The following is a 22238-nucleotide window of genomic DNA, read 5'->3' on the forward strand; positions in this document are numbered from 1 at the left end:
CCGGTTCTCGCCGCCCTTATCCCCGGGAGCAGCCGTGACCCGGCGGCGGCCGGTTGTGGCCACCAACCTCCAGCTGGGGCCGAGGTCGTGACCGTGACCGGGAGGCGGCTGCTGCGGTGTGACCTCTCGGGCATGGTGGCACTGCCGTAAGGGAGCGGGGCACCGAGGGGCGCTGAGGAGCCGCCGTTCGCTGCCCAGCCACCGCAATGCCACGAGTCCAGGGAACGTCTCCGGAGCGGGCAGGGATCCTGGAAATTCCCTGGGGTTGCTGGGAACTCGTCTGGGGAACTGAAACGGAGGTAGAGCCAGATCACAGCGCTGTTGCCCCTTCCCCTTTCATGCCTGACGTGTTTGCCGGTACACTCCGCAGAGCTCAGGGCTCCTGGCAGCTCTGGGGGCTCTCCGGGGTTGCGGCCAGAGGGGTTCTCCCTGACCACAGCCGTGGGGGCCCTCCAGTGCTACAGCTCCGCGGCTCTAGAAAGGCTAAATAAAACAAACAAACAAACAAACAAACCCCGACAAAACAACAAAACCTCTCTGAGCTGCTGTGGGAAAGAAGAAGTGAAAGCTGGAGCTCTAGCCGGGGGGCTGCACAGGCGCTCCCCTCCCCTCCTGCCTGTGGCCGTGACTCCGGGCCGGGGGTTCCCGGCTGTGGCAGCGCCTCAGGCCGGGCGGGCAGCGCGGGGCCCGGGGGGCGGCGGGGAGCTGTCCCCAGCCGGGGCCGGCGGGGAAGCCCCGGGGCGGGCGGCCCAACGCCCCTTCCTGGGCGGGAACGGACCGAGGCGTTCTTAGCAAGGCGGCGGTGGCGGCGGTCGGGGCGCAGCGCCATGAACCGGCTGGGGCTTTTGGGACTGCTCTGCGCGGCGCTGCTGGACGTGAGTGGGGCGGGGATAGGGGCATGGAGCGGGGCAGGGGCACAGGCGGAGGGAATCCCTCCATCCCTGTGTCCGTGTCCCGCCGGGCTTTCCGGGAAGGGGCACGGTCCGGCCGGTCCCCCCGGCGCAGCCGCCCCGCTCCGGGGAGCCCCGGGGCTGTGAGCGGGAGCCGGCGGCGCTGCCGCGTGGGGTCCGTCGGTGCGGTGTCCCGGGACCCAGCCTGGGCGGAGGAGCTGTCTGGACTCTCTGGGATCCTCTCCAGGTCCTCTATCCACGCGCTTTCGTTTTCCTTCGATGGCGCGGGCCCGGCAGCCCAGCCCCGCTCTGCGCTGGCCCAGGGGTCCCTACGGGCCTGGACGGGCAGCGGCGAGCCCCGGGACCCTCGGTCGGGACCCCCAGTCGGGCGGGGCTCTGGAACCGGCTGCCAGCGCTTCTTTCCTTTCTCGGTTCCATGTGGGCGGGTGTGACGGCTGGGACGGCCCCGCGGCCTCATCGCTGTCCCCGAGCCGGGGCTGCTCGAGGTGCCCAGGGGGTGCGCAGCGCCCGACCCTGCTGGGTGCTCGTCCACGGCACCCTCGGCCCGGCCCTCTTCTCCCTCGCTCTCTGCCGGAGCCCCCGTCCCGCTCCCCAGGGTGGCCAGGCGGATCTGCCGGGAGCTACCGGGCTACTGGGGATGAGCAGCGAGGGGCTGGCTCTGTGAGAGGAACGGTGCTCCGGTGCCCTCTTGCACACTGTCTTGCTCGGGAACTCATTCCCTGCTTCCTTTTTACCCTTCCCTGTGCTGGTAGTCCCCTGCCAGGAGGAGCAAGGGCAGGCTTTGGCAAAGTTTGCATGGGTGATGCACTTGACTGGGGCTTTCCTGTCCCTCAGGGACGGTGTGTCAGCCTTGGGAAGGGGCTGGCAGTGCTCTGGGCGTGAAAGCTTGGTGATCGCTGCTCCCTCTGTAAGGGACTGCAGTACTGTTGGCAAGGGCACGGGGTGATGTGCAATCGCCTTGTGGTAGGAAATCCGGGGAAATGTGGAGCAGCTCTACCGGAATCACCGCCACCCCACTTCAGAGACAACACTGATGCCATCAGGCAGCATGGGTGGCTGCTGTGGTCTGTGGTTAGTGGATGTGTGGGAAGAGTGGTGTGAAGAAGGCCTCACCTCAGGGTGCAGATTAGCACACACGTGTCTGTGGAAGCGTGGTGATGTGGGAGTGTTGGATATGAATTCACAGGTCTTGTTTCTTCCAGTGCGGGGAGCGTGGTGATGCCTTAACGTGCTTTGATAAGCAGTATATATACAAGGGCAGATGCTGCAACCGGTGTCAGCCAGGTATGGAAACCCTTTCCTCTGGACCTCTCAACTGGGCTGTGTCAGGACCTACTGCTTGGCCAAGTGGGGCAAACTTTGCTTGGTATGATGGAGCCCCGCACCTCATTGCCAGCAATGCTGATAGCTTCACCTCCTTGTGTCATCTCAGTGATAGAGCAACTGGGACCTTGTGGGTGCTCAAGGAGACCCCTTAGACCTCACCAAATGTGCCACAGCTCTCTTGGGACTGTTTGTGCCCTTGGAGCTACAGGATCCCATGGCAAAGGCAGCTTTGTGGGGAGAGTGCAGCCACTGGCACTAGCAAATTGTGATGGTGTTTGCTAGCTCCTGCTGTCACTGTCAGGTCATATCCCAGTCTCTGGAGTGCTGGAGTGACCCCACAGTCCTTCCTCCCCACTTGGCCCCTGCAGAGTTTGTAGTCATCAGGCAAGCTGGCTCCTTGAGCCCTGGTTTCCAAGCAGAATGCTGCAGCAGTCCTGGCATCCACAGCTGCCAGCATTCCCCTCTCCTGCTGGTAGAGGTGCTGTCTGGAGAGAGGGAAAGCCCCCTTGCCCCTTCCTCACCAGGCTCTGTTGCAGGGGAAAAGCTGGTCTCTGAGTGCAGTACAACAGAAGACTCTGTCTGTGTCCGCTGTGAGAGCGGGCACTATCAGCCGAGCTGGACCAAGGAGAAGCACTGTGCTCCTCATGATATCTGTGAAGACAGTAAGTGCTCCCTGTGACCACTGACCCCAGCCTGTGGAGACTGGTGGGGACTGGCTCCCCTCCTTGGTGTCTCACCTTGTCCGTGTTCCCTCTGCCCAGATGCTGGCCTCATTGTGAAGATGCAAGGAAATGCAACACACAACACGGTGTGCCAGTGCCAGGCTGGCATGCACTGCTCTGACATCAGCTGCCAGACCTGCGTGGAGAATCAGCCTTGCCAGCTTGGCTTTGGCTTCGTGGCAGGTAAATCTGACAAGCTGTTCCCATTCAACAGGTCTGATGCCCTGTCAGCACTGACCTCAGGGAATGGAGGTTCCGCCCAACATAGTGTCGCTGGCAGGACTTCGGGAGAGCTGTGCTGTTTCCACAGGACATGCTGCACACCTGGCTTCTGCAGCCCCTTTCCCCCTCAGGCCCTTACCCCCTACAGACCCTACTGACCATCTCTGTTCCTCTTCAGCCAAGGCCATGGATGGGATGTCATCCCCCTGTGAACCCTGTACAGAAGGCACCTTCTCCAACGTCTCTTCTAAAACCGAGCCGTGCCACCCCTGGACAAGGTATTGTCTGAGTACAGACTATGTCCTTCCACCAGCCCCAGTGAGCACATCCTTTGCTGTCAGTTTTCTTGGTGGCCTTGGGGACTGGGCAGCTGGGCTGGTCTCTGAGGGACACAGCAATTGGTGTAGGGCCAGAGTGAGAGGAACAGGGCTAGGAGCACAGTGTGGTCTAGGGCAGCATTGACTGAGGTCAAGCAGACATTCAGCATTTGTGTCTGTCTCTTAGTATGTGCACAGACTGCTCATCCCTTCAGGTGTCTCCATGCTGTCATCTGAGCTGGAAGCAAGGGATCAGGATCTATGGGAATGCCCCATGCCCTGTTCAGGTTCTCCCTCCCAGTGTTCTCTGTGGCTGTAGTCATCAGCCAAAGCACAAGCCCTCCCCATGGGGAGTTTGGCTTTGAGGATGCCATGAACTGGCAGGTCATCCCTGTCTTTAGAAAGCTGCTTGAGGGTTAATTGCAGTTCCTGGTAGAAACATGAGCCTTATTTCCAAGCTGAATTAGTTTTGCTTCAGCTGCCAGCCATTGGATTTCACTTTGCTTTTATCTGTGCCCAGAAATTACTTCCCCATAGAGCCACTTGTAGCCTATCTAAGCTTTTCTGTCATAGCTACAGTGCTCAAGCCCTGGGGGCTTCTCTGACCGGGCAGGTCTGCTCTTCCTGTGTCTTGTCCTTAAACTTATTCCCATCCTCAGCAGTTTCAGCAACTCCAGGCCAAGCCCCTGGGTTGGTACCCTGCTCTGTACCTGCTGTCCCCATCAGGCTGTGTCTGGTGGGGATCACCCTGCTCACCTTGCTGGAGCTTGGCAGACTCAGAGCAGGATGCATTTTGGGGAAGCTCAGGTGCCTGCCCAGCCCCAGCTATTCCCTGAGTTACTACTGTGGTTACATGGTCTTGTTCTTCCCTGCAGTTGCGAGGAAAAGGGGCTGGTGGTGAAGGTGAAAGGGACCAACTCCTCGGATGTGATCTGCGGTAGGTGCCTGGTGCCCAGGGCTGATCCAGTGCAAAGCAGACAGCCCCGCAGGGCTCCAGCTCCTGCAGCACTCAGAAGAGCTGGCCTCATGCATGGTGGTTTTGGGACAGTGCATGGCTAGTGTGATGCCTTCCTGCCTCTCAGTGTCCATGAGGGATCCCTGTGTGGGTGTCCCGTGGGTGCCTCACTGACCCTGTGTCCTCCTGCAGAGTCGAGCAGGCGCTCCTCGCTGTCGGTGCTGATCCCCATCACAGCTGCAGTTGTCACGTGCCTCATGGGTGTCTGCATCTACTGCCTGGTCCACACAGGTGAGAGGGGCTAAAGCATGTGAGCTGCTGCCTTGGACAAGGGAGGGAGAACCTTGGCCGGAGGGGCCATAAAGGGTTGGGGGGCTGAGCCAGGGAAGACAGCAGCAGCTCTGCTGAGAGTGGGGAAGCCTCTCTGGGGACATCACCAGGACAGGGTTTGCCAAGTCCTGCTCTGTTGTTGGGAGCAGGTGTGTTGGCACTGCTGCAGCCTGAGCTGGGCCAGCTCATGGAGGACAGCACCAGTGCCCCATTAATCCATGCTGTTTCCTGCTGTGACCCCCACCCTGTGACCCCAGGCATAACATGAGCTTCAGGACCTGTGGTGCAGCAGCACCAACCCTGGCTCTGACCTTGGGAAGCTCCCCGCAGGGCAGGAGAACTTCCCACTGAACATTGCCTTCTCTGTCCCTCTTTCCATCCAGATTCCAGGCGACGTGTGCCGAAAGAGGTGAGTCTACCTTGAGCCCCCTCCAGCAGTGGGTTGGGATTCCTCGTGGGCACAGCTGGGGATGTGCCAGCAGCAGAGTAGGGGCTGTGACTTTGCAATACAGGACGGGTGGGAGCTGAACTAGGCTGCCTGGCTGGGGCAGGACAAGGGCTGGGGCAACCTGAGCGTGCTGCTGGCAAATGTTTGGGAGGGACCAATACTCTGGCCTGTGTGGGAATCTAGCAGGAGCCTGTGGAAAGACACGGATGCAGAGCGGGGGAATGTAGCTGTCTGCCCCTGACCCCTGCCCCTGTGCAGATAGAGGCTGGGGAGCCCGGAGAGAACCCAGATACCCAGCAGCCCACGGAGCAGGATGAGAATGTCTTGCCTGTGCAGGAGACCCTATTCAGGGGCCAGCCTGTGGCCCAGGAGGATGGCAAGGAGAGCCGCATCTCGGAGCAGGAGATGCTGTGAAGGCGCAGGGCACTGCCTCCAACAGGAGCACAGACTGGGGACAGCACCATCTCCTCTGTCCCCTCTCCAGCTGGGGAGGAAATCTGGCATCTGGCCTGTCTGCAAATGATGTGATGCTGCAGTGGACCATGGCATGACCGCCCTACGGGAATACCACCACAACTCCTGGTCTGGTCACCTGCACTGGGCTGCCCTTGTGGAGCAAGGCTTGGCTGCCTGCATGGGGACATGGAACAGACTCCATCCTGCTTCCTGTGCAGGTGATGCAATGAAGCCCAGCGTGGCTGCTCTCCTGCTGAGCCCCTGCAGAGCCCAGTGCAGCCCCTGGCCACAGCAGAGTGTCACTGCTGACAGAAGACCTCAGCACAGAGCCGTCTCCCTGAGTGCTGGAGAAGCCAGGGCTGGGAAAGGGGGCTGCTAGTGTGAAGTCACCACGGCAGAGCTCATTCCCCCGTCTGGGGTGCTGTGGAAGTGCTGTCCGTGCTGGAGCAGGGCCCGCCTGGTATCCGGACAGGGCATCCCGGCCCGGCCGCGGTCCCTCCGTGCCGCCCGGTGCTGCCGGGCTCCGTGGGACCAACAAAGGCAGGACCGGGGCCCCACGGCTGTGTTCCGGGCCGGGGATGGCGGCGGGGCCGGAGCGCAGCCAGCGGTGTACTTTGGCCGGGAGATGGTGCTGCGGGACCGGCGCGGGCTGCGGGGGGCGGCACCGGCACCGGCACCGGCACCGGCACCGGCACCGGCACCGCCCCGGGCTCCGCCGGGCTCTGGCCACGGAACTGCCCAGAGCGGGACCCCCTCCCGCGGCTCCCTGCACAGCCACCCGTCCGTGCGGGAGCGGCCGCTCCGTCACCCTCCGCCCGTGTGATTAAAGGTGATTCCCTGCCCTCTGTGCGTGAGCAGCCCCGAGACCCCGACGAGCCCGGGACCGGCGCTCCCAGCTCTGATGTTCCGGGAATGATGCTTTGGGAGTGGGCGGGTGCTCCCAAGGCAGAGGCTCTCACCAGAGGAGGGAAGGAAGAGCTGTCGCCAGCTGTGCTGACCCCCACCGTGCCCCCACGCCCTCTCCAGCACACCCTGGCTGGGCCCACTCCCCTGCATGTGCTTCTCCTGTGGCTGCCCTCACTGACCCCCCCAGCACAGCCATGCCCAGGCCGTGTCCCACGCCAGAGGAGACAGAAGATGCGGGCAGGGCTGCCTGCAGCAGGCAGCTCCCTGCCCCTCGCCTCACTGCTCTGGCAGTAAAATGCATAGGTGGGGTCCATCGCACTGCAGGCAGCACTGTGGGGTGCTGCGGTGTAGCAGCAGAGTCACCACGGGCGTGGGGCTGAGGTGGTGCTTGGACCCACTGCTGACTTTCAGGTACTGAGAGCATCCTCAGCCTGGGACCCACCCACTCTCTGAACACAGGCAACACAGCATGAGAAAGGCCATAAATCCCAGAGAGGAGCAGCTGGAGCATGGAGCAACTTTGCTTGTACAAGCAGTGGCACATTATTTAAGGCTCCTCTTAAAACCTAATGTTAGGTTTAATAAGGGAGATAAAAACATGGCAGCAGCTTTCCCTCCTCTCAGGGCTTGGCACTCCCAGCAGTGCTGGTGGGAGTTTCAGCCTGGGCAGCATTCCCTTGGCACCAGCCCAGAGAACACCCAGTTCTGGGGACAGATGTGATCTCTCTCCTGCTGGAGGAGAAGGTGTTATTCAGGCCACAGATGCAAAGTTTTTGGCCCCAAACATTAAGTCTTTGGCCCCAGATGGTTTCCAAAGGACTGTCTCCCCAGGTGGCAGGCTGAACATTCTGGGGCCATCTCCCCACTTCCCCCAAGGCTGACCCTTCCCTGCTGGCATGCAGCATGTTCAGTGCCCACTGCCGCGTGTCAGACATGTACCGTCTCATTAGCGCGTCTGTCCCCCAAAGTGAGAAGGGAGAGCGCGTGAGGCCTAATTGAATGTAACTAATTATTCACTCTGCAAATGCTCTGTTTAAATGGGATTGTGAGGGACAGAATTACTCATTCTGAAAAGGGGAGAGAAAGAGAGAAAGACAGAGATAAAACAAATAGAGGCGGATGCTGGAGCTGCAGCTCGCTCTCTCTCCCCAGAATACCAATTACCGGATGAAGTGATTGTATAAATCTTTACCGAGTGAACGGACTGTACTAGTCACTTACTCCTGTCCTCTTATTATGAGGAAGCAATGAAAAATCATCCCACTCTCCAGTCCAGTTATGGGTTCCCAGTTGCAGTCTTGGGCAATATCTCACCAGCTGGAGAGCTTTGCCCTGCCTGGGGCTTTCTCAGGATTGGGGTCCCACTGAGACAGGGCACTGTCAGTGCACTTGGCAGGAGCCCCCACGCCTCCTGCCTCCTCCCTGGGGAGGAGCAGTGCTGTGCATGCTCTGGGGAGGTGCAGGACTTCTGCCCCAGCAGGAGCCAAACAATGCCATGAAGCACCCTGGCACATGGGGAGACATGGGCTGGTGAAGGGCCCCAGTGTCACACATGTGACAGGTCACCCAGGGACCCTGGTGCCTGGCTCAGTGGCACTCCAGGTCTTGACCCCTCAACTTCCTTGTTCTTCCCTTCTGTGGGTCCAGCCCTGTCAGGCCCCTAGTCTCCTCCACTGGGTCCTGCAGTGCTCACTGAAAAGAGAGAACGCGGTGCTTCCCAACCTCTTCCCATGCTGCAGTCAATGTTTCTCTCTCAGGGTGTCTCTGCTCCACTGGTTGCAGAAATGCACTTATTGGCAGTGACCTCCATCACTCATGCCTGCCAAGTCTTCTAATCCCAGATCCCTCCAAACACCCACATTTCTGTTCTCAGTAGTAGTTTGGGATGGAAGAGGAGGTCCTGGCCATGCGGAGCTGGGAAACCTGACAGGGTCCGCCTGCACCCTCCCATCAGTGGGGAGTGCCCACATTCTGGGGTCCTGCTGCTTGAACTGGTGAGCACCCAGCCAGTCCCAGACTCCCTGCAGGCAGCCCCAGACCCCCCTCACCACAAGGCATCCAGCATGCCAGGGGCTGGTTTATGGGGACAAACACCACCTCGTCTCCACATCCTACAGCCAGAAACAGAAACCCCCTGGGCCCCTGCAGGTGCTATTCCAGACAAGCCACAGGAGTTGTGTGGTGGGTTCACTGTGGGAAAACAGGCTGGGCATAAATCAGTGATGAGAGGGTAAAGCCTCCAGTCTGTCCTGCCTTGTCCTGGTTGGGGATTTGATTGTTGCCAGCAGCGAGTTTCCATGCACTGGAGATGTGCGTGTGTGGGTGTGAGGGAGAGATAACATCATCATCGTCATAACAAATGCAGTTGTGCAGCTCCATTCTCTGCTTATTGGCTTTCTTCTCTTTATCTATAAATAATTGCGGGGACACAATAGACTTTTAAGTCTGCCAAAGAGTTTGTCTCCCTCCAGCAACTGTATTGCTACAGTGCTGCCACCTTATCTGCTTGTAGAAAGATGAGGGTGGGAAAAATATTTACTGTCAGGGATATTTGTCATCTGCAAATTACCTCTGCCTAGTTCACAGTGGGGATGGGACTGACAGCGCTGATCTGTACTGTGGCAGTGTGAGCACAGGGGGTCTCCACTCCACACTTCTCCAGACCCACCTGAGCCTCGTCAGGAGGTGGGGTGGGCAGCAGCGAGCTGGCAAACCCACCTTGTGTGCAAAGCCAAGCCACAGGGATGAGGGCCTCGTACAGGTGATGATGCTGAACCAGGCGCCTAGCAAGCGGCTTGGTGCAGTGGATCACCTTGGTGGACTGGGACATCAGGCTCAGAGGTTTGCCAAGTTGCCAGCCCCTCTCCAAGCACAGGCCTGAACTCCCAGCCTGTGCAGCAGCCCCCAGCACAGCAGCCCCAGGCCTTGTTGTTCTGCAAAGGCCAAAATTGCTGGACACTCCACCATTCTCTCAGCACCCAACATCCCTACCAGCCTCACTCTGCCTGCTGCTGCCAGCCCCACCAGGCTTGCTCACTGCTGGAATTCCTCACATCCTGCAGCCCAGAGGCCTTTGCACAGCACTTATCACTGCAGTATCCAAGAACCGATCTAATTGATGTGACACCAATTATTCCTGTATCACTAAATGCAGAATTAATGCATCTGTGTGTACAAACCTCCTAGACCCTGACCATGAAATTATGGCTTTGACATGTAAAGAGCCAGAGCCCAGGAGCACCATCTCTCAGCTGAGCCCCCATCATTGCAGCTCTGGCCAGCCCTGCTGGGACCCCTTCCTGATGGCCACACGGACCATGCAGGATCCCTGCATCATCCAGCTGGCTGCATGGAGAGCTGGGGCTTGTGGCTCTTTGCAGACCAGGCTGCAGCCATGGTGGTCCCACACCGTGGGGAATAAAATAGAGAGCACAAGGGAACTGATAAAGGAGCCTAGGACCTTAGACTTAATCAAACAAATCATGGGAGAGTCAGTCACAGATAACTTCTCCCTGGGGTAGAAGTGACCAGGAGATACGTTGTGAAACTTTGTAATGATTTCCAGGTAACTGATGTCATGAAGAGTGTATAACCAATGGGAAATTGTTACCAAAAATAGAACCCTGTATAAGTGCCATACAAGTAAAACCCTATATAAATGCCTTGTATACTCAATAAAATTGACTTCTGATCTCGACTTGAATGTCCCTGTCTCTCAATAGCCGATACCACACAGCCATGCCAACCCAGGCAGCACCAGCCCAGAAGTGAGTGCTGGCAGAGCTGCCCTGGCTATTGTAACAGCCAGCCCAGGGAGCTGCATGCTCTGCAGGGCAGTGCAAAGCCATTTCTGGGCTGCTCAGCACTGCTTATGCAGACTGCAAAGCTCTTGGCTTGGACATGGACTGGTGCTGGGAAAAGCCATTCATTGCACTTGAAATTTTACTGTGAAATTAGGCTTTGCCTGGACATGCAGGGCTTGGCACAAGCAGAAGTTTGTATTTTGTAAATTGCTTTCTACAATCAATTAAAGAAAAGAGATGGCTGTAGCCAGAGGTGGCACACGAGATTGCTCCAGATTGGGGCTGGTTCCAGATCCCTGCCATCCAGCCCCAGGAGCAGTCCCAGCCCAAAGGGAGCAGCCTCACAATGGGGAGTTACGTGGCTGGGCAGAGCCTTACCCTGTAGAAGAGAAGGTGGGCAGCTGTGAGGGGGGAGGATGGTCCCATCAGGGGCTGCTGTGCTGCCCCTGTGCCCACACTGACCACTGGGGTCACAGTGGGAGCTGCTCCCAGGCCTTTGCCCTGTGCTAGACAGTGGCAGCTCGAGCTGGAGCCATCCTGGAGATGAGCCCTGTTCCCTCCCAGCCTCACCCCAGAGCCCCTGATACTGGCAGCACACCGCGGTGCCAGCACTGCTCCAGGGCAGCAAAGCAGAGAGGTCCCATGTGAGCTGGGGTGCAGTGAGGCACAGCCAACATGGCAAAGCTCTGGTACCCTTTCCCATCACATCTGGGCAGAGCATGGTGAGCACAGCATGTGTCAGGCTGCTTGGATGGTGAAGGGCTTGCCCTGGTTCTGGTGTGCTCAATGTTTTCATTAAGGACCTGGATGATGGAATAGAGAAAGTGCTTATTAAATTTGCAGATGACACGAAGCTGGGAGGGACTACAAGTATCTTGGAGGACAGGATTAGAATTCAAAATGATCTTGACAAATTGGAGAAATGGACTGGAAAAAATAGGATGAAATTCAACAGGGACAAGTGCAAGGCAGTACACCGAGCAGGGGAACAATCAGCTGTGCAAACACAAGCAGGGCCAGCAGCGTGGGGCCCAGCAGGGCATGAGGCCACACAGGCATGGGGCAGGCACGGGCTGTGGGCAGGCAGGAGGCACCCTGTCTGCTCAGTCTGAGCTGGGGGAGTAGGGCCATGAGGAGGCAGGAGGAATAGATGGAGGGAGTGAGAGAAACTCTCATTGGCCTCAAGCACAGACTGACCTCTTGGAGCTGTGCCACGGGCTCCCCTGCTGTCCCACGCACTTCTCCCACCTGGCCAGGAGTTGCTGTGAGATCTGGCAGCATCCCAGCCCTTGTACACTTAAAGTGCGTGGCAGAGCAGAGGTTCCCTGCTGGGCTTCTCAATCCCCTGCCTTTGCCAGCTCAGAGCCAGGGCAGACACTGCCCTGCAATGCCCCAGGGAGATGCCCCTATGCCAGCTCCTAAAGATGCTCTGCCTTTCCTACAGAGCCCCAGTGAGGCAGATCCCCAAGCACTGGCACAGCCCAGCACCAGGGACCAAGACACCACCACATGTGCAGGAAGCTTTGCTCCAAAGGCACTTGCCATGCCTGGGGCTCAGCTGGAGGTCTGGCTGCAGCCCCCTACCCCACAGCACACACCCCTGCAGAGATCCCCTGGAGCCCTCCAGCCGCCTTCCCTTCGCTCCGGCAATTAGAGCTCCAGCCAGCCCCCTCCGAGCCTGTGCAAACACCGAGGCTCATTTAAATAAATTAAGAAGACATAATAAATCAAAGGGAAATGAGGGGCTGTGCCTAGGGGCAGGGGAGTCACTCGAGTTTAATTACATTGGCAAGCCTCTCGCAGCAAAAGCACAGCAAGTCCCAGATGTGTCAAGCACAGATGTGCAGGAATGTGCAGAGCTTGGTGGCAGAGCTGGCGGCACCACCCTGATGCCTGTGCCCGGCACAGCACCGGCACAGCACCGGCTCCAGTGAGTCGGGAAGTGAGGCACGTGCTGACAGAGATGGGTCCTGGGCACTCACCACTCCAGGGCACCTGTGCAGCGGTGCCCATGTGGCCAGATGGCATCCTGGCAGTACAGCACTGGCAGCACCTAGTGCCACATGGGCCAAGCTGGGGCAGCCTGCAAAGCCCTGTCTGCCCCTTTCCCAGCCCTGAGACCTTTGCTGTCCCTGTGGCCACCCAGAGCCAGCAAGTCAGGCTGAGGCTTGGGGAGTATCACTGGCACCACGACATCCCTCTGCCACGCATGGGATTTACAGCCCGTCCCCTGTTGTTTAAAGACTCTCGCTTACGGCTGCATCAGGAACTCCAAATAGAGCTTTGTGTAGAGGCGGCAAATTTATGAGACTGGCTCTGAATCCCCAGTCACATCAGGGGCCAATTCGTCTTCCCAGGGCTGAGGATGAAATTAAATTATTGTAAAATAAATCTGTAAAAATGATGAAAAGACCATCACCCGTCGGCAAGGGCGGGGTGCCGAGATCCCACGCGTGGCCGTGACGGATGGGGCTCACCAGGTGATAAAGCGCCCGGGACCCGGGAGCTCAGGGATTTCTGCTGTAATCTCACTAAAGAGATGTTGTTTACAGGAAAAAGGATATTTTGGGGAGGAAATTGCATTTCAAGGTTAAAGGAAAAAAATGGAGCAAGTCTCCCAGGGAGCCACTTGCATGTGAGATGGTGGCAGACAGAGACAGGCGCGGGTGCCAGGGAGCAGCCGGGGTGGCACACGGTGGGAGGCAGTGCCAGGCACACACATGTGCCAAGGGCCAGGTCCCCTGCCTGGCCTGGCCATCAGTCCAGTCAGCCCAGAGCCAGGCAGTGATTGCCCAGGCTCACAACAGGGGAGGCCAGAGGTGCTGGTGGCTCCAGGACAGTCTGAGGGGGCCAAGGGTCCCTGTGGATGCTGCCAGCCCACCCTGACAGAAGAGCTGCTGCCACGCTGCTCCCCAGCCCTGGTGCCATCCTGTCCCACCAGAGAGGTGCCTCATCCAGATGAATATTGGCAAACCCTCACTGCTTCTTGTGAGGAGCCCTGCAGGGGCTTGAGTGGCCACCATCCAATGCTTCAGGTCAAGGGGCATGTGCCCTGCACAGGGGCTTGCAGCTTCCAAGTTTCAGTCTTATCCTACAAGACGGATGCTGGAGAGAGATTTTCTCCCAGCGATGAGTGGGAAAAATAATGACTTCAGCTTAGAGTGCGCTGGCTGGCCATTTAACAATAGGCCATTAGCATGGCTCAGCATGGGGAAGGGATTTATTTAGGGGACACAGTTGCAAAGACAAACCAGCACCAGGTGCTTAATAGCGGTTCAGAGGTATTGGAGTGTTGCAGTGCTCAGAAAATGCAGCTGTGGGAGTTCAGAGACTTTATCCTTCATGTCTGTGAAATCCCACAATACCAGCAGAGATTTCTCAACTCTGCCCCAAGTACAAAAGCAGTTCAGGGAAAGCAATGGCTCTGCAAGGGCAGCAGCTCCTACCACAGCCACCCTGGCTGCCCCAGCACTGCCAGGACTGGCTTCTGCTGGCACAGACCCTACCTGTGTCCTCACACCCACCACAGGGCCACTTCCAAGGCCTGGTAGACCTCGGGACTCCCCTCTGTCCCTGGCAAATGCATCCTGAGTATGACACAGGGGAGGGAGGTGTTCTGCCATCCTGGGAAAGCCCAGTCCTCCCATCCCAGGCTGGGTTGGGTTCTGACATGAGCCTCCTTGCTCATCTCCAATGCTTGTACCATTGCCCAGAACAGCTCTGGAGCATCAGCAGGCTCTGCCTGAGGCCTCCCTGTGCCTTGGTGACCTGAACAGGCACTGTCACCCACCAGAAGCCTTCTCACTCCTGCAAACACCATGGCTCAGCCGTGGCTCCAACCCCTGTCCTGCCATCACCACTAGGGCAGCACAATGATCACCAACAACCACCCATGGATGGGAACAAAGTCCTTAACAGCAGGGATGGGTGCTGAGCAAATCCCCTCCTGCCTGTGAGTGCTGCCCCAAAAGCACTCACTGCAAATCGTCCCAGTGCATCCCAGTGCATCCCAGTACATCCCAGTGCATCCCAGTGCCTCCCAGTGCCTCCCATGTCCCAGACAGGGGTCCCATGGCTGGGAGCTTTTGCACTGCTGTAGTGGAGCAGAGGAAGGGCCTTTGCTGGACCCAGAGCCTGTGTGGCCCCTTGCCCGCAGCCCTGGCAGCGTGTGGGGCCCTGCCATGTGCTGAGCGTGGTGAGGGGTCCCACGGCAGCAGGAGGGGCCGGGGGCAGGAGCTGGCGGCCGTCCCACACAGGCGGCACGGCAGCAGTGTGCCGAGGTGGAAGTAAAGAGTTACTGAGCAAGCAGACGTTCAATAATTCATGGTCACTGAACTGCAACAGGAACAACGACAAATAATAATACAGGAAAATGGGGAAAAACCTGAAATCGTTAGGCCAGTGGTTCAAGCATGAAGAGTGTGTGCTGAGGGAGAGGGGTGCAGTCACGCCATGCCTGGGTGCAGGGGTTGCTGCAGCTGCACCGTGGCCCTCTGCCCCTGGCCTGGCACTCTGGCCCAAGGGCTCCAATGGTGTTGTTGCTCCATGGGGGCTGTTCCAGGGATGTGTCCAGCCCAGGGGAGGCTGAGCAGTGCCATGTGCCAGCCCTCAGTGCCCTCTGAGCCTGGTCGGCATGCAGGGTGCTTCACGTGTCCAAGAGGCAGGAACGGCAGATCTACTCTCCCTAATTATAATTAGTGATGCTTGCCATGGGAGTTTGCAAACATGGTTTAATTAGAGCAGCCGGGCTCCCTCCACATGCTGCACCCTCCCCAGGGTCAAGGACAGAGTGGAGTGAGGGAAGCAGGAGCTGAAGAATGCTTGGCACAGTTTGGCTGCTGGGCCCACACAAGATTCACCCCTTTTCTCTGCCCACAGCCATGGTCCAGGAGGCTGTGCTTAGTTTAGCTCAGCTGGCAGGACTCACCTTGTGTCCCTGCATGCACCCTCTCCCCAGGCTCTGGCACCACCAGGACTGCCTGCTGCTCCTGGGGACAGGGGACACCTGTGCACAGTGACTCAGCCAGAGGCCAGCAGACACTGAGCTGGGAAATTTAATCTACAGCTACAAGAAAGGGCTGTGGAGTCTCTGGATGCATGAGCCTGCTGCTTCTGTCAAGATGAAAAATAGGAAAGGGGCGTAGGGAATTAGACAAAGGCCATGAAGCAGAGAGGGGGGGTGGGTAAATTCAGGAAGAGCAGGAAGTGGCTGCTGCAACCCCAGAATGGGCTGATGGCCAAACATCCTTGGTCCCCAGAGCCCTGCAGAACTGGGACCAGGATGATGAGAGACATCAGTGAGTGCCAAGAAGGGATGGCTATTGAGGGAGAACAAGCCCCTGGCAGTCTGAACCTCTGGATGTAGCCAAGTCCAGCCTAGGTTGTCTCATCATTGACCAGGTTATCCATCCGGAGGGATGAATTTGGGATGAATGAGAGCATCCTGAGCTCAAGGACAGTTAGCTGTGGTGGCTGTGCAGCAGCAGGCAGTGTGTCTGTGCAGGCTGAGCCATGGACAGAACACCTGCAGTCACAGCGTGGAAAGCAGTGACCTGGTCAGAGCTCCCTGCACGTCCCAGGAACTGCACTGGGGAACCTGGATGACTAATTGCCATTGTCACCATACCTAATTAGGAGGCTGGCCACAGCCAGCTGGAAACTGTAGGTGTTAATTCTTTCTGGCAGGGATGGCGCCCCATCCAGAGGGACTCCTGCCACCCAGCCTGTCCAGAGGGCTCCCAGCGGCCCTGGCACCATGTTCTCATCCTCACTCTGCTCTGTATGCGCCCCCGTTTCCATCGGTGGGGCACATCCCCCTGGACACGGCCTGGACACCCCTCCCTGGAGCCGCTCCAAGGGGGCACGGCTGGGGCGCTTTCAGGGGACAGGCTGGGGTGGATGGGGATGGAGGTGCTGTCGCTCCGGGGCAGGTGTGATGGTGCTCCCGCTGCCCTGAGGCCGCTGTGGCTGGGAGCGGAGCTCGGTGTCTGGGTGACAGGTTTACAAATCACCACCGCTGCGTGCAGAGGGAGCTTGGTTGCCTCGGCATTCATCCCCGCACTAATTGCTGCCTCCCCGAGGAACCCGATCCATCTCGCTGTAATTGACAAAAGGCAATTAAATAGCAGTTGTGAATAAAGGGGGACATCTCTGGAGGGCCCGGCAGGAAAGATTTAGGTGCTTTTCTCCGTGGTGCTTATGTTCCAGCGGTGTGGCCGGGCAGTGATGCTCGGGGTGGCCGTACCCCCTCTGGCCCTGTGCCCAGCCCTGAGGCACGGGCGCTCTGCCCGGCTCCCAGACCAGCCCTTTGCTCTCCCACATCTCTCCCTGCCCTGCCAGCTGCAGGAGCATCCGCTTGCCCCACGGCTGATCACCAGACAGACCCAGACAGACCCAGCTGGCTGCAGGCTCTCTGGCCACCTTCCTGAGGGCAGGAGCAGCAGGGTCCTGCACCCACATGGGGCCAAAGCCAGCACCCTGCAGAGAGCCCATCCCCGGGGCTCCCCTCAAGCCCCTGGAGCTGGGAGAGCCCCAGCATCTTCCTCTGCTGGGAACTGTGGGTTCATGGGGAGTGGAGGGCAAAACCACACCATGCCATGGGAGCGGCCTGGCCGTGCTGTCTGTGCTGCCACCGAGCACGGCCTTGCAGGAGACAAAGGGCAATCAGCAGCGAGTGGCACAGAGAGTGGCACAGCGAGTGGCACGGAGCTGGGCGTGAAGAGCAGCTGATTGAGGAAGAGATGCGTCAGCTGCCTCTTGTGCACAGCAATCTCCTGATTGTGGAGAGCCGCAGGTGCGAGTGCTGCCAGCTCACCTGCAGAGAGGAGCTCTTCCTGCCGAGATGGAAGGGAGGACAGTGGGGAGGGCAGGGTGGATGTGACAGGGTGTCCTGTGTCCCCATGTGGCAGTGCCCTGTGTCACTGCAGGTATTTCTCTGCCAAGGGCTGGGCAGGTCTGCCCCAGCCTGGCAGGGACAGTCCACCTGGTGACCAGGGGCCAGCCAGCCCCAAGGGCAGCAGCAGGCAGGGACACCGTGCTCCACTGTGTGGTGTCCAGATTTGGGGCAGAGCCTGTCAACAGGGCAAGCTGTGTCCACCTTGAACAGTGCCAGCTGTTGATGCTACCAGGAGCCAGCCCGTGGCATGGCAGAGCTACGTGTTTTGCCTGCTGTGTGCTTGGGTCAGGGCTCAAGAGCTGCCCAGGGAGAGGAAAGAAGAGGCAAAATGCCTGGGGTAGAGTTGCAGCCCCAGAGGCCCCGGTGTGTGCTTCAGGCAGCTCCAGCCCCTCCCCTTGCCCCAGAATCTGCACCAGCACTGGCTGTGCATGACTCTCACTGAGAGAATCCCACCTGCCTGTGGTCCATGGGGGGCAAAGTGTCAGAGCTGCCCTGTCCCAGGGGCGGCTGCCATGGGGCATGGGGCTTTGGTGGGGCTGCCATTTCCAGAGGTGGCAGATGGCAGGATGTGCTGATGCTGGGATGTTCTTCACCATCTGTTGGGTCTAATTGACTTCCCGCAGAAGTTCTTAAAAAAAATTAAACCAGTTGCAAGAAGAAAATTGTTAATTAAAAGGCCTTTTGATTAGATAGACAAATATTTACCAATTATGACTGACCCTGGCCACTCTATTTTTTGTTTGCAAACTCCACAATCAGCAGTTATATCAGCAATTATGCCTGTGCCAGCAATTCCCTTGTGTAATGCCTCCCCTGGGGGGGGGATCCCTGCAGTGGTGGGGAGGCCAGTTAGAGGAGGGGGCCCAGTACTCCTGAGCAAGGGGTGAGCTGCCCACTGTGCCCTGGGCATGGCCATGCACCACCCACCCACACCCTGCTGGTGTTACAGGTGCTCTGTTGTGGCCATGATGGTTTTTGGTGGCAGCATCCCCTCCTGGGTCCAGTGCCTGGCCCCAGGCAGGAAATTTAAGCTCACGCCACACTGTAAGCCGAGGGGACACGACTCCCAGCAGAAAAGCTGTTTGTGCTTTTGGGGAAGCACACAGCAGGACTTCTGGCTGACCCCAGTGCCTTGGGATGGGCACACCCCGTGTCTGTCCCCATGCTGTGCCAATGACTCCAAATCCCATTGCCCACCAAGTGGCCACAGCCTGAGGCACACCAGTCCCCCTCTCTGCAGAGGGCACCAGTGTGGTCACACTGCACCAAGGGATGGGCAGGGAGGGAGTCTCGAGGTGTAGCACCAGCCACGCACTCCCAGGGCGGGATGTGGGTTTTAATGTGGTACAAAATTGATGGATGATTCTGAGCAAGCAAATGTTCAGTGTAAATTACCCATGTTAGGCTCCAATCCGTGGATAATTCATTAGACACACGTTTCTACACAAAAATAAAAAGCCTTCTGCACGCATTGTTCGCCAAATGCTCTGAGAAAAGATGTGGGGAGGCGAGGTAGTCTCTTGACCCACTCTTGAGGTTAAATCCTAATTCCCAGCCTCTCTGCTCCTGCTGCCAGGAGCGGGAACAGCTCCAGCTCAGCCTTCCAGGGAAGTGCTGCCAGTGCCTGCCTGCCCCAGAGCCTGCTCAGCTGTGGGGCTCAGCACCCCTCGGAGCACGGAGGCGATGGAGATGAGTGCACAGCATGGCACCGAGAGCACTGGCTGCCAGGGCTGCAGGGAGAACAAACCCTGGGCATCAGACCCGGCAGAGCGCCAGGATGGCTGTGAAGGCACATTCCCATGATGTAGCACTATTGAGAGTCTTATTAATGGAGTGGGAAAGCTAATTGTGATTAAAGTAACAACGGTGCTAAACAGATAATTCTGCCCTGAACGGCAAGATAGATTTTTTAAAAATGAATGAAAAAGGAAAAGATAGAGTAACCGATCTTTAAAAATACAGAGATCAGTAAGTGAGGATTCATTTTTTTTATTAGCACAGGGCTCTCGGGGGAGGCATGTGTCTGATTCCCAGTGCCCAAGACTGTTCAGCTCATAATAAACGGCACACCGGTGCTGCTGGGCCTGCCCGCTGCATTGCCATGGCTACTGCTCTCTGCCTCTGCAGAAACTAAATATTGAACAGAGAGCAGGTGTGCCAAGGATCCCAGCCCTCCCACGCCACCAGCACCATCCCTGTGGGCAGCTGGTCCCCCAGGAGGGAGAGGTTGGCCAGGGGCCACAGGTCAGTCCACGTGGCGACCATCCCTGTCTCAGCGTCCTGGCTGCAGGAGCTTTGACACCTGAGCCAGGGGCAGGGACAGGCCAAGCCCTGGGCAATGGGATCAGCAGGGAGCCTTCTCCAGGGAGCTTAAAATTACTGCCTGAATGGAGCAGCACTCCTTTCCCTGCCAACTGCTGCAAGGAGAGCCCAGGCAGGGCTAACACTGTGCAGGCTGCCACAGCAGGACCCTTCCAGAACCAGGAATCCTCATCCCTGCGCTGGCCACAGCGGACACGTGACAGGCACATCCCATGTCCAGCCTTCCTGCAGGGCTTGGCTCCTGATTTCAGCAGATCCCAGGACCCAGGAACTCCACAGACATCCTGTGGCTCCTTCTGCCCGCAGTGACGGGCGCAGGAGGCAGCGGGAAGGAGTGTGCGTATCAGGATGCTGGAGGTTATTGCTTTCATTAATAGCTGCATGAGAGTGCTCGAGGTGAGCCAGGCAGGAGCAGAGCCCAGCTCTCAGCATGGCTCCTGCCTGCAAACAGCCCTCGCCTCCCTTGTGCTTTCCAAGGGCTCCCCAGGGCCGGTCTCTGCCCAGCGGCTATGGGACTCCTGCTCCTGGGTGCCCCTGGGTGTTCAGCACCCCATTGCTCTCCCACCCCCACTGTGCATTTCTGCTCACCCCTCTAAATGGTCTAATACTGTAAAAGATCCATCAGAAACCTTCCACTCCAGAGGGATATATATTATCTAAATTTGATAAGACAACTTAATTTCTCTCCGTGTCTGTTACTGGCGATAAAACTGGGAGACTTTTATGACCCGGAGTCCTCTGTAAGATTGTCAGGAACTTATTATACAAGGTATAACTGGATTTCTCTCCACAGATGGCTCGCAGCCATGAGCTGTAACGCAATTCTGCAGCACATTTGGTAGAATAAATGCAAAGAGCTTGTTACAGTGAGTTAGATAAGAGAGACGGGAACACAGCTCTCGCAGGCTAATTCGGCATCTGATCTGCCTTTTTCTCACTGTGAAGGACGACTTGGAAAAGTGCATTTCACACTGAGGAAGGAGCCAAGCCCTTCCCAGAGCCACCTGGGATTGGTGCAGCAGCCAGCATGGTGCACTCAGAGGGACAGGACCCAGCGTGTCACAGCAGAGCTGCTGCCCTGGCCCTTTGTGCGTGCCACTGCTGTGTCCCCGGTGCCAGCAGGTGCCTTCCCACGTGGCACCAGGGCCAGCAGGTGCCTTCCCACGTGGCACCAGGGCCAGCAGGTCCCTCTCAGAGGCCCTCATGGCAGGCTCATCCGTTACACTTATCACATAGCCCATTCAGACTCTGACCAGATAAAGACTGGTGATTTTTTATTTACTGATTTTTTATTTCAGCATCCTGCAGGCAGGATGCCATGCAACACACTCATTTATCTCAATTTGCTCCCTCCCACCTCCCATCCCTAATTTTTCAGCAGAGCCTGGAGGTGAAAGCCTTATCTCTGTGGCTCTTCTGCACATGGAAAGCAATCATGGCCTCTCCTTGTAGGGGCCCTGGTGGGGCTATTTGTTGTCGGGGCAGTAGCTTTGTGGACTGGAAATGAGACAAATCTCTCTGCAGCTTCTCCTGGCCCTGGGCCGGGGCAGACCCTGCACTGCTGTGTGGGGCTGCAGTGGGGCTTGTGTGGGGCTGCAAGAGCTCCCAGTCACGCATCAGCTCTCCAGCAACCATCCCCAAACAAGAAATGCTTTCCCAAGCTCAGACCATGTTAGAGCAAGTGGGAATTGCTGAAAACCATCAGGTGGTGACAACATGTTCCTCTTGTAGCACATATTCCCCTGCAGTCCCACTGGCTACAATCCCTGGAGTGGGCAGCCCCAGCCCCACAGACCTTCTGCAGGCAGCACCCTGCTGTCAACTGTCCCCAGAGCCTGGGCCCTGCCAGCCCCTGCACCACTGCCAGAGCCCCTACAGTCATTTGGAAAAACAGCTGCTCCCTGGATCTTGGGTTCCAAGAGAACGGCAGAGCCATAATCTCAGCTCAGGGCAGAGGCTGCAGCACAGCATGGCCACATTAATGCTGGGTGAAACATGTTGTTATGTGCATCAGGTTTTGTAATGGAACATGTTTAAAATTCAATAGAAAGAAAGATTAAAAAATAAGTTTCTTATCTAGAGGAGCCATAGAGCCAGTGAGGAAATTATGAATGTCTCGTTGTCCAAGGTTAAAGAGTGAGAGCTGAGGCATGAAAAGGCAGGAGATAAGATGAAATGTTTTCTGTTTAAATGAATGGGCTCCACTCTGCTCCCTAATAAACGATCAGTGTCAATATGACAAATTAATTCTGCATTGAGCTCCACTCAGGGCTCAGTGTGTGCAGGGTGGGGAGGGTCCCAGCCACGGCCAGACCTGTGCCCAGCCAGCCTTGCACTGCTCTGGGAGGGTGGTGCAGGAGAGGCCCCGTGTCCCTGGCTCTGCTGCTCCTCTCCATGAGGAGGGGATGGGATGCCCCGAGCCTCAGCTGCGTGCTGCAAACACCTGTGGGTTGGGCTCTGACTGGGAGCACTTTACCCATGGGCAGAGAGGGGACCACTCAGGACCCCAAGGACAAGGGGACAGGGATGACGCATCCCGGACTGGCAGCTGCGGCGGCTGCAGCAGAGCTGTGCCAGCACGAGGAGCTGCTGGCAGAGCAGCCAGGTGACCCCACGCAAGAGATT

The 22238-nt window shown here is 57.8% G+C and overlaps 1 protein-coding gene across 4 annotated transcripts; it reads left to right on the forward strand.

Annotated features, from left to right (window-relative positions):
* Positions 1-86: 86 nt before the first annotated feature.
* CD40 (CD40 molecule) lies at positions 87-10290 on the forward strand. Of its 4 annotated transcripts, none has more exons than XM_086853280.1 (9): positions 87-299; positions 2114-2195; positions 2774-2899; positions 2999-3142; positions 3360-3459; positions 4374-4435; positions 4646-4744; positions 5167-5192; positions 5716-5873. In XM_086853280.1, exons 1-9 carry the CDS (start codon positions 207-209, stop codon positions 5752-5754), a joined length of 771 nt encoding a protein of 256 aa, XP_086709406.1. In that variant the 5' UTR covers positions 87-206; the 3' UTR covers positions 5755-5873. The 4 variants fall into 4 exon arrangements, with proteins under 4 accessions (XP_086709406.1, XP_086709402.1, XP_086709405.1 ...); XM_086853276.1 differs by having other exon boundaries at positions 5490-5771; XM_086853279.1 differs by having other exon boundaries at positions 5568-5771.
* The last annotated feature ends 11948 nt before the right edge of the window (positions 10291-22238 follow it).

Source organism: Cyanistes caeruleus, chromosome 16 (genome assembly GCF_971803275.1).
Source record: "Cyanistes caeruleus chromosome 16, bCyaCae1.hap1.1, whole genome shotgun sequence".
In the NCBI taxonomy this organism is placed as follows: Eukaryota; Metazoa; Chordata; class Aves; order Passeriformes; family Paridae; genus Cyanistes; species Cyanistes caeruleus.

Excerpts from the sequence above, each read along its gene's own strand:
- CD40 (XM_086853276.1), top strand. The coding sequence starts at position 207 with ATGCCACGAGTCCAGGGAACGTCTCCGGAGCGGGCAGGGATCCTGGAA. Across the intron at positions 3,143-3,359 it reads TGGCTTTGGCTTCGTGGCAG|CCAAGGCCATGGATGGGATG; the intron begins GTAAATCTGACA and ends GTTCCTCTTCAG. Across the intron at positions 3,460-4,373 it reads CCGTGCCACCCCTGGACAAG|TTGCGAGGAAAAGGGGCTGG; the intron begins GTATTGTCTGAG and ends TCTTCCCTGCAG.